Genomic DNA, 12,184 nt, shown 5'->3' on the forward strand with positions numbered 1-12,184 from the left:
CACTCGAAGCTGGAGTGCAGGCTTCCAGAAGGCGGAAGCGTGGCGTTGCCAGGGACACTTAAACGCGCAGTCTTCCATCGTGGAACGCGCGCGAGGCCCCAGCCAGACGCGCGTACTCGCGGTGCGCCGCTTGGAGGCGCGGTCGCTGTCCCCCACGCAGTGCCCCCAACTGGAGAGACTGGCCCTGTCTGGCGTGGTAGGCGGATAGAGAAACGCCGATAATCCCAGATTTCTTTCCATCAGCTCCTGTTATCCCCAATTACCATGTTAAAATGTTTACCGTTTCCATTCTGAAAGTAGAATGAGATCATAGGTCTGTTATAATTTAAATAGTACACATGTTTAGTAGCTGCACAACCGCCAAGCCTAGGAATTTCTGTAGCAATTCTCATTTAATATAGTTGCCTGTTCCTAAAAATACTCTTTTGCTTATTAGATGTTATGTTTGCTTCAGAAAACATGGCCACCGTCAATAGCAAACGTGTGCTAATTAGAAACACAAGGTTAATTCTTAAACAGATTTAAAAGTTAGGTACCCCCTGTTAGCAACAATAGAAGTATGTCAGTCTCTCCATAACGGTGTCCAGCCTTTCTGGGGTTTAGTTTAAGGCAAGCGTTGAGTAGCCCAATTGGTAGTTAGTGTATTTGCCATAATCACAGTTACACTGTAAAAACCGTCAGAGGTGGTGGGCAGAGCAAGAGTTCTGAATGGGTAGGGGACATTCACTATATATAATAGACAAAAATGAAGGAAAGGAGCAGGTAGTGGCTCCTTCTAGCAATCCAAAAAATCTAGGAAGGCCAATGCTGTCTCTGAAAAAAAATTAAAAACCCTAAATTGTGTTCAGTCATTTATTACTAGTATTTTGCATTAGAGAGTTATACAATTGGATATAGTGCAGAAGGATGGTCAAGACAAGATTAGGTATTAATTTTGGTAACTGAAGTTTATTTCCCTGGAAGGGAAAAACTTGGTATGATAAAGAAGGGCATATTGTGTCCTTATCCAGTTCCTAGTGCTGTGTCTCTCTGCATACCAAGAGATACAGGTGGGCATCTAGCTACCTATAGTGTCCAGATCATTGATTTGTCACTCACAACTTGCTGACACCCCGAGTGATGTGGGACGGGACCTGTGATGATCCTAACAGGTAGGTCACCAACACCAATGCTAAGAAATCAAGGAGAGTGACAAACAGAACAAATTAATAAATAGCCAGAGTTGTATTGGGAGAGAAGAATCAGTCTTTATTAAGGATCTGCAAAGTGCTAGGGACATTGCATATGCTAATTCATCTCATCCCTATAATAACTCTATCAGGGAGATATTATCCCTATTTTACGATGCAGAATCTGAAGCTAGATAGCCTTTTACTAAAAGCCACAGACCTAATAAGGGAGCAGCCACATTTGAATCCAGGTGTGCCCTACCACATCACTGAGTCTGCAACATAGACATCCTGTTGATCTCCAGAGACACAATGTTCCATCATATGCTCTTCTTAGTCTTAACTCTTGATCTAACTGGTCTCTCCTTGCTTGGCTGCTAGGGCACAGCTCTCTTCTGGTTTCCCTCCAACTTTCTGGCCATTCTTTATTTGTCTGTTTATCCTCCTCTGTCTGGCTAAGCAATGTTTCTAGGTCCTTTCCTTTCCTCACTCTGTACCCTTTACTTAGAGTGTCATCCATTGCAGGTACTGATTAACACATGTACACAGATTTACATACCCCACCAGGACCTCTCTTCTGCTGCCCCTGACAAGGTGGAATCTCAATATCATATCTTATATCATACATATATGTGTCTCCTCTTTGTAGCAACTGCCATAATAGCAGTTCTACGTTTGTTCCTGTGACTGTTGATTACTATTTGTCTCCATAATCTATAAATTCTGCATGGCTAAGTGTTTATACCCTAAATAGGATAGAAGATAATAAATATTTTTGAATATTAAATGCAGAGATGGTCAAGCCAATCTGTGGGGGTTAATGTACATGGGTAAAGAGAGGTCCCATCACATGGGGTAAAAGAAATCTGCAGAATTAGAAAGGACCAGGCACAGCTACTTCTGCTAATCTTCTATGGTGATATTAAATGAGTTGATGGGGATACTTCACACTCTCCTAATTGTCCCCACCATGGTTACCTGAGGCTCTCAGCTGCTGTGGAGATGTGGATACCCAATGCCTCTCACTCACCTTGCAAAGTAATTTATCATTGAGGCTGTCCACCTCTGCAGGGGGCCAACAAAGCCTTTTAAGGATTGGACTGTCACCACTACAAGAGAAAGGCTTTGTTAACTGGGTAGGTACCTCTTGGTGGCAGCAAACAGATTTCAGTGAACAACCTCTGTTTCCAGAGAGTGTCTGCAGTGCAGCTTGGCCAGTGGTGACATCAGCATTGCAGAAGTGATACAGCAGCACATCCTGTTCACATCCTGGCCCCAGACAAGAAAATGAAACATGCCCCAAATGGGGATTTTCCAAAGAGTAAATTAACAAAGAACAAGAATATGGCAGATAATTATGGCTCAGATTTTTTTAACTAAAAAAATTAATTATAAGACACAAAAATCATAAATATTTCAAATAATAAGTATATTCATATGAAAGGCAAAAACTATTAAAGAGACAGCACTAATGGGAAGGGTATGGGAAAACACATTGATGGGAGTGTAAATACATACAATGTATTCGTTTTCTATGGCTACTTAACAAATTTAGGGGCTTAAAGCAATACGAATTTATTATTTAATTTTGTGAGAAGTCCAACACAGATCTCACTGGGTTAAAATAAAGGTGCCAGCAGGGCTACATTCCTTGCCTTTTCTGTTTCCTTGCTTTTCCAGAGGTTGCTCATATTCCCTTGGCTTAATGTTCTCTTCTTTCATGTTCAAAACTGGCTACATAGAGCCAAGTCCTTCTCATGCTGCCATCTCTCTGGTTCTCCCTTTCTTTCTTTTTTGTTTTTGTTTTTTTTTTTTTTTTTTTTGAGAGTCTTGCTCTGTCACCCAGACTGGAGTGCAGTGGCACAATCTCAGATCACTGCAACCTCTGCCTCCCGGGTTTAAGCAATTCTTCTGCCTCAACCTCCTGAGTAGCTGGGAGTACAGGCATGTCCCACCATGCCCAGCTAATTTTTGTCGTTTTAGTAGAGACAGGGTTTCATCATACTGGCCAGACTGATATTGAAATCCTGATCTCAAGTAATCCGCCTGCCTCGGCCTCCCAAAGTGCTGGGATTACAGGTGTGAGCCACCGTGCCTGGCCTCCCTTTCACTTGTAAGGACCCTTGTGATTGCACTGAAAACACTCAGATAATCCAGGATAATTTCCCTAATTTAAGGTCAGCTGATTAGCAACCTTAATTCCATCTACAACCTTAATTTCCCCATTACCATGTAAGATAACATATGCACAGGTTCCAGGGATTAGGACATGGATATCTTTGGGGGCCATTATTCTGCCTACCACATATAACTTATCTGGAGAGCAATTTGATAATGTCTATTAAACTGTTTAATTTGACTCAGCAATTCCACTGCTAGGAATTTATCCCATGGGTATACTTTCACAAAAATATATGGTGCACAATTATTTCTATTTGAAAAAATACTGGAAACCAACTAAGTGTTCATTAGGTAGGATCAGATTAAATCAGTTATGTTTTAGCCATATGATGGAATATTATGCAGCATGGAAAAAGAATGAGGCAGACAGAGCTATACATTCTAACAGTAAATAGTTTATAAAATACAGAGTCAAGAAAATGGCATAAAAATGTACACAGTGTGCTGCCATTTGGGAGAGAAGGAGAATATTATATCTACATATATGCTTAGAATATCCCTGAAAAGATATGCTAGAAGGTGCTAATAATGTGTGCCTCTGGGGAGGGACCTGGGATAGGGAGGCAGAGAGGAAGTTATTTTTTCATTGAATATCTTTAGGTACTTAAAAAATATATTTTTGCCAAGTACTTGCTTATTTAGTCCAAAAAGGAAACCGCATTAAAACAAGTAGAAAATGTAAAATAATAGAAAGGATTGGTCTGGGAATATAGAAAGGAGCAGGAACTGACTTCTTCAGCTTTTGGAGCTATATCCTATATACTGCATGCCATAAAAATATCCATGCAAGTGTGTCTGCCACTTCTGCTTCCAGTGCAGGGCTTCTTATCCTGTGATTCCTAGCTATCTCAGGGGTCTTAAACCTCCTGAAATGATAGGCAACATTTCCTACATGTGCATATATGCATCCAGGAAAAGAGTCTAGCTTTTATAATCTGAAAGAGGAAAGGTTAGTCAAGTCAGGTTTTATGACACTGTTCAGTGCATGCTGAGTCCTCTTCCTGCCATTGGTTCCCCACCTGAGTTATCAGACAAGCCGACAGGTAAGAAAAGAGGGCCTGTTCTCTCCATCACATCCATACTCCCTTATTAGAGCAAAAGGGCAGCTGTATTTAATAATAAGTGATTAAGAAAACAAAAAGACCCTCAAAGTCCTATTCTAAGCCATTCGTTTATGTCTGGACTCAACAGACTCATTTGTCAGGCCCTACAATCTTTTGAGCAGTGAATTATTCATTAGCAAGTATGAATAACACCAGCAGACTGAGTTTCCAAAGTGAGTTAGTCATTTGCATTTGTAAGAAATGCCTGAAAAGGAAGAAACACAAAAATGAAAAAACACCCAAGAACATGAAATGATCTGGATTATTTCAGTAGTAGTGCATTTCCAGGTCACTGATTTTTCATTTCTTTTAAAGCATGGGCCCAGTCTCAAGACCAAAGAAATAATTGTCTTATATTTGGCCTTCTCTAAAGTCTTTCTCTAAAATATTCTGTAATAGTTTAGTTTTCTCAAACTCTGACATACAGAGAAGAAAGTTTTACCTTTCTCACTTTTGTATGTATAAGAAAGCTCAATGAACTACATTGAGTTCGTTCTTTGGTTCTAACAAATTGCCTAAGGATGAAGTATAGCAGGGCGCAGAGGCTCACGCCTGTAATCCCAGCACTTTGGGAGGCCGAGGTGGGTGGATCACGAGTTCAGGAGATCGAGACCAACCTGGACAACACATGAAACCCTTCCTCTACTAAAAATGCAAAAATTAGCGAGGTGTGGTGGCACAGGCCTGTTTCACCTACTTGGGAGGCTGAGGCAGGAGAATCTCTTGAACCCAGGAGATAGAGGTTGCAGTGAGCCGAGATCACGCCACTGCACTCCACCCTAGGCAACAGAGTGAGACTCTATCTCAAAAAAAAAGTAAATAAATAAAAAAGATGAAGTGTGTATATAGTTCATACACACATACATATATACATACATACATATATATACACATATATAATTTATATATATTAATGTTAATATCCTTTAGGCAGACTTTACATTATATCCTTTGGGCAAACTTTACATTAGCAGAATCTGGCTGTCACCATATGAACTCACTGATCAATTCCAGCCCCACTCTACATCATTATAGGTATGCTTCCCTATGTGATTCATAGGAAGTACCTGTGAAGCACATTTATCAAGAAAGTTGTAGTTGAATCTAATCAACTACACTGAGAGTTGCACTGTCTGATAATAAAAATACGGTAGCCATTTATAGTTATTTAACTGAACTAAAACTAAATACATTTATTTATTTATTTATTTATTTATTTGGAGATGGAGTCTTGCTCTTGTCACCTAGGCTGGGGTGCAGGGGCACAATCTTGGCTCACTGCAACCTCTGCCTCCTGGGTTCAAACAATTCTCCTGCCTCAGTCTCCTGAGTAGCTGGGTTTACAGGCACCCGCCGCCACACCCAGCTAATTTTTTATGTTTTTAGTAGAGATGGGGTTTCGCCATGTTGGCCAGGCTGGTCTCGAACTTCTGCCCTCAGGTGATCTGCCCGCCTCAGCCTCCCAAAGTGCTAGGATTACAAGTGTGAACCACCGCACCTGTCCAACTAAATACATTTAAAATCCAGTTCCTCACTTGCATTAGTGACACTTAAAGCACACATAGCCACATGTTGCCAGTGGCTACTGGTATTAGATAATGCCGGCAGAATATTTCCAACATCACAGAAAGTTCTAATGGGCAGCATTGCTCTAGAGTTAACTTCACTTAAAGGAAACATGGAGTATAGAAAAACATGTTAATGACAACACAAGGAAGCAGGCAGACATATCTATAACAGAATGCGGGACATTCCAGCACGTACATGCAGTCCCAGCTACCTGAAAGGCTGAGGTGGGAGGATCACCTGAGCCCGGGTGGTTGAGGCTGCAGTGAGCCATGATTGTGCCATGCACTCTAGCCTGGCCCACAGAGTGAGACCTTGTCTCAATAAATAAATAAGTAAACAAATAAATAAATAAATAAATAAAGCTGGGCACAGTGGCTCACGCCTGTAATTCCAGCACTTTTGGAGGCCGAGGCGGGCGAATCACCTGAGGTCAGGAGTTCGAGATCAGCCTGACCAGCATGGAGAAACCCTGTCTCTACTAAAAATGCAAAAAAAATTAGCTGAGCATGGTGGTGCAAGCCTGTAATTCCAGCTACTCGGGAGGCTGAGGCAGGAGAATCGCTTGAACCCGGGAGGCGGAAGTTGCGGTGAGTCGAGATCGTGCCATTGCACTGCAGCCTGGGCAACAAGAGCGAAACTCTGTCTATAAATAAATAAATAAATAAATAAATAGAATCTGGGACATTCTATAGGACCCCTAACCCAGTTAATCTGCAATAAGTCAATGGCATTTAAAAAAAAAATAAAAAGGAAGAGGTGAGGGAACTGATCTAGATTAAAAGATACTTAAGAGACCTCACAACCAAATGGAATATGTGGACTTTGTTGGGACATTAATTCAAACAAACCAAATGTAATATTTGAGACTATCAGGGAAATTTTTTTTTTTTTTTTTTTTGAGATGGAGTTTCGCTCTTGTTGCCCCAGGCTGGAGTGCAATGGCACTATCTTGGCTTATCGCAACCTCCGCCACCATGTCCTGCTAATTTTTTTGTAGTTTTAGTAGAGACGGGGTTTCTCCATGTTGGTCAGGCTGGTCTCGAACTCCTGACCTCAGATGATCCACCTGCCTTGGCCTCCCAAAGTGCTGGGATTACAGGCATGAGCCACCGCGCCCAGCCTATCAGGGAAACTTGATTATGGTTTGGGCATTTGATAACACCAAGCCATTAATTTATATATATGATAATGCCCTTGTGTTTATGTAAGGCAAATATTAACATTGTTTAGAGACATATATTAAGGTATCTAGTGGTAAAATGATTTAACATCTAAGATTTTGCTTTTAAATATTCCAGTCAATAAATAAAAGGAATAGATAAAGCAAATGTTGTAAAATCTTGATAATTATTGACTGTGGGTGATGGATGAATGGGGTTTCTGTAATTCTATTCTTTTGTGTGTTAAAAAATATTCATAATAGGCTGGGCATGGTGGCTGACACCTGTAATCCCAGTGCTTTGTGAGGCAGATGCTGGAGGATTGCTTGAGGTCAGGAGTTCAAGACCAGCCTGGGCAACATAGCAAGAACCCATGTCTACATTTTTAAAAAATTAGGTGGGCATAGCAGCATGCACTCATAGTCCTAGCTATTCAGGAGGCTGAGGTGGGAGGATCCCTTGAGCCCAGATGTTGGAAGCTGCAGTGTGCTATGATCTTGCCACTGCACTCCAGCCTGTGTGACAGAGCACAATCTTGTCTTTTAAAAAAAATCGTAATAACAATTTAAAAAAATCTTTAATGTATAAAATTCCCTTCAACATAAGTCTTACACATACTGAAAAAGAAAATATAGTGGATCTGTTCACCTCAAATGCAGATAAGATGAGAAAATTATTGTGGTGTGTAATAATACTTTACAAGTAATTCAGAGGGACATCCACTTAAAGGGAAAAAAGTAGTACTGTATTATAATAGTGATCTCTGCATGAATATCCAAAACAGCAGCTGGCAATTTGAGTATTTCTTTACATATATACACTTCTCAAGAATTTTTCAGGAATTTTCCAAGGAAGGAATCAAATTGCAATTGCACAGCTTTTAACAATCTTGAAGTCATTTGGGATCTGGACCCACACATGGGTTCTGTTTCACACAACTTTATTAGAGTTCATGAGTCAGACTCATATGTTACTCTTTGGCTTGTGCTTTGATTTACTGGCATTTGTAGGCTCAATGCTTACATAATGATGCAACACAAGTCCTTCTACAAGGGCTGCCCTTGGGCATTTTGGATTACATAGTCTTTCCATTTAAAAGTAATTTCTACTCAGAAAAAAACCTAATTTGCTCCTTTGAGTTCAGCTGGCTAGCTCTACGTCCACGGGAGTAATAGGCAAATTATGACCCAAAGCATTTTCCAAGGAGTTTTATTTATTATCCAAAATAAGAAAGTAAAAGAGTATGATTAAGTTCCAAGACTTGTTTAAAAAGTGTCTACTGGAGCTAGACCTGGTGGTGCATGCCTGTAATCCCAGCCACTTGAGAGGCCAAGGCAGGAGGATCTCTTAAGCCCAGGAGTTTGAGACCAACCTAGGTAACATAGCAAGAACTGTTTCTAAAAATAAGTGTTTACTATGTCAGGGCACAGGATTCAGACCCTGAAGTCAGCAATGGCTCAAGATGAGGCTACTTCTGATATCACTATACCCACTCCTTATCTCCTACCAAAATATACTTCTTTGTGTTCCCTTTTCACCATCTTCTGCCTTTATTTAATCTTTTCTTTTATCCTTGTTTCCATTCATTCATTCTCCATGCATTTATTCAGCCCACATTTACTGAGTGTCTACTGTAAGCCAGATACTGTTCTGAGCCATGTAAGTACAAGAGTGAATAAGAAACAGTTTGTGCTCTCATGGAGCTTACATTCTATTGGGTGAAGAAACATAGCTAAGTGAACATAAAATAATACTATGATAAATAGTAGAAAGGAAATATACAAGGTGGTAAAATAGAACAGGTTGAAGAAGAAATGAGAACCTCATTTAGACTCACTGGCCGGATTGGCCTAAGGGTATGAGATTTGATCTAAGATCGAAGAAGAGAAGCATGACCACTAGCAAGCCTTTCAAAGTAAGAAAAAAGATATTCAGCTAAAGGGAATAGCAACTCGAAAGGACCATGAGTTAGGAAAGGAACTGCCATGCTTGAGGAACTGAAAGGAGTCCAAGAGAAATTTTGGGTGGGAGAGGGCAAGGAAGGTGTTAGGGAGAGGGTTTAAGAAATGACACTCAGGGCCGGGTGCAGTGGTGCACACCAGTAATCCCAGCACTTTGGGAGGCTGAGGCAGACGGATCATGTGACGTCAGGAGTTTGAGACCAGCCTGGCCAACATAGTGAAACACCGTCTCTACTAAAAATACAAAAAATGAGCTGGGTGTGGTGGCGTGCACCTGTAATCCCGTAGGAAAATTGCTTGAACCCAGGAGGCGGAGGTTGCAGTGAGCTGAGATGGCGCCACTGCACTCCAGCCTGGGAGACAGAGCAAGACTCCATTTCAAAAAAATAAATAAATAAAGACAGGAATGACACTCAGGAATTAGGCTGCCACTAGGTTTCACAGGAACTTTATCAGTTATGGCAGGAAATGTGATTGCTTACCTTACTGCCACAAACTCTTCGTCCTTGCTAACAGAACTCCAATTTTGTTTAGGTAGCAATGCATCCAGCTCCAGAGAACAAATCATAATTTATTTAAGCCAGTTCTGGCCAATAAGATACAAGGATTTCACTAGACGATTTCGAGAAATACCTTTATTCTTCATATGAGAATCACAGGTGAATACAGCTGTTTTGCCTCCTTCTCTCTCTTCCTGCTTTAGCTTCTGCCATATTTTGATGTGATGTCCAGAGCTGTAGCAGCCATCCTGCAACAATGATGTAACAAGCCTGAAAATGAAAGTAAACAGATTTAGGATGCTGGAGATGGGGGATAGGGATTGAAAGAATCTGAATCTTTCTTTTTTTTTTTTTCTTTTTTTTGAGACACAGTCTCGCTCTGTCACCCAGGCTGGAGTGCAATGGTGCGATCTCAGCTCACTGCGAACTCCAGCTCCCGGGTAGCTGGGATTACAGGCATGCACCACCATGCCTGGCTAATTTTTGTATTTTTAGTAGAGACAAGGTTTCGCCATGTTGGCCAGGCTAGTCTCGAACTCCTGGCCTCAAGTGATCCACCAGCCTTGGCCTTACAAAGTGCTGGGATTACAGGTGTAGGCCACCACGCCTGGCCTGAACCTGAATCTTTAATGACATCTTTGAACTGCTAAGCCTATCCTGACATCATTCTTTTTGTTAAATAAACAATAAATGTCCTTATAGTTTAGGTTTCTTTTAGCTGGGGTTTCAGTTATTTGCATTGAAAGCATATAATTGATATAGTAGGGGTGAGACATGATATATATATTTTTAAAAATCTCTCTGGGACGAGTATAAAGAGATTGTAAGGAGCAAGAATGGAACAGAAGCATGGAAGAGTACTGCAGTAGTTCTGAGAAGCAATCATAGTGTTCTGGCCTAGGGAGTACGCAGTAAAGCAGGAGAGAACATGGATTCAAGACGTATTTGGGGGTAAAAACAGCAGGACTTGCTGTTGGTGTGAGAGGTAAAGGAGAGGGAGGAACTAAGGCTGAACTCTAGGTTTTGGACTGGATGGTGATGCCATTGATTGACACAGAAAAGACAGAAGTTTGGGGAAGGGAGTGAGATCAAGGGTTTGGATGTGTTAAATTTAAGATGTGTATGAACCATTCAAAAAGAGATGACAAATCAGCGAGTAGACATGAGTCTGGAGCACAGGGGTAAGGTCAGGACTTGGATTTCAATTTGAGAATTATAGATACACAGATGTTATTTAAAGCCACAGAATTCTCCTCACTGGCCAAAATATGAGGAACTCTAAAGTTAGAGGTCAGCTAGAAGGGAAGAAGACTGAGGAGAAGTAGTAAAAGAGGTAGGAGAAAAACCAACAGCATTAGCGTTTCTACAGGGCTTACTTTATGCCAGGCATATTCAAAGCACTTGGTGGCTTCACGGAAGCAAAGAGAAAAATGTTTTTCTTTTATTCCTCCCTTTCCAGTCTCTCCTGTTACTTTCACCCCTAAATTCAAAAGGTTTAGGTGCAAAAGTGATTCTCAGCTTTTATTTGTAATTAATTTTATAGTAATCTTGTACTGTTATAATTACTAGTGTACATTCATTGGAAATATTTCAAACAGCACAGTACAGGGAAGCTAAATGTGGAAAGTAAAGGTCCTCAGCAGCTTTTCTTCCTAGGCTCACCCACCAGAGGTAATCATTAACAGTTTCTTGTATATCCTCCAGGAATGTTCTGCACACACCCCCACATGCACGCAAATACCATCTCTCTCTCTTGCCCTCTCTCTGTATACGTACACATATGTTTAATTCTGCAAGTTGCTTTAAAACTCAATACCTTTTGGAGGTATTTATGTATCAGCATATTTAGATACAATTTACTTTTTTAAAAACGGGTAATATCCCATTGTATTAATATTCCGTAATTTAAGTTCCTCTATAGATGGACAATCAGAATGCTTTTTTTTTTTTCTTGCCACACACAACACAAAAACTGCTGCCAAAAATCTTTGTAATTAAATCCTTGGATATTGGTGCAAAAATAATTGTTGCATACTTCCTTAGTGGTGAAATTGCTGAATCAATCCGCTCAAGCCTCTCATATTGTCAAATTACTCCTCCTAAAAGGTTACACTAATGACATTCTTACATCATTTGCTTACGTCTTAGTACACATTTGGTATTAAGCGACTTCATAAGTTTGCCAATCTAAATACATGGAAAAAAATGGCGTCATGTTGTTTTTATTTGGGTCTCTTTATGAGTAGGGCAGCAAGACCTGATTGTTAAACGTGCAAGTTCTGAAGTTAAACTCCCTGGGGCTGGATGCTACCTCTTCCTTGTAAAATGTGTGGTCTCAGGCTTGTTGGGTCTATTTCCTCGTCTCCAAAAAAGGGGATAAAGAGGGCACACATCTTTAGGCTTAAACAAGATACGTAGGAATACAGGAAGCCCTTCTTATACGTTCGCTACTAGCGGTACTGATCCTAATTTTTTTGAAGCCGTGCTCGCTCTGGTACTTTATTTTTGGCGTACTCCTCCAACCAACCAACCACAGAATTC

At 40.7% G+C, this 12,184-nt stretch overlaps 2 protein-coding genes across 3 annotated transcripts in view; both read right to left on the minus strand.

Moving 5' to 3' along the window:
• SPATA6L (spermatogenesis associated 6 like) overlaps positions 1 to 589 on the minus strand; it is a 62,623-nt gene extending 62,034 nt beyond the window's left edge. Inside the window, exon 1 of the mRNA XM_007969352.3 lies at positions 2 to 589. The gene's annotated coding sequence lies outside the window, so the exon portion shown is untranslated. The remainder of the gene's footprint in view (position 1) is intronic.
• A 9,110-nt stretch (positions 590 to 9,699) lies between these two features.
• The window catches only part of AK3 (adenylate kinase 3), a 65,625-nt gene continuing 63,140 nt past the window's right edge, over positions 9,700 to 12,184 (minus strand). For both annotated transcript variants that reach the window (XM_073021554.1, XM_073021553.1), the window contains one exon: positions 9,700 to 9,913. In XM_073021554.1, coding sequence (XP_072877655.1) covers positions 9,715 to 9,913 — 199 coding nt within the window. In that variant the 3' untranslated portion in view covers positions 9,700 to 9,714. The remainder of the gene's footprint in view (positions 9,914 to 12,184) is intronic.

This window comes from Chlorocebus sabaeus, chromosome 12 (assembly GCF_047675955.1).
Source record: "Chlorocebus sabaeus isolate Y175 chromosome 12, mChlSab1.0.hap1, whole genome shotgun sequence".
Lineage (NCBI taxonomy): Eukaryota > Metazoa > Chordata > Mammalia > Primates > Cercopithecidae > Chlorocebus > Chlorocebus sabaeus.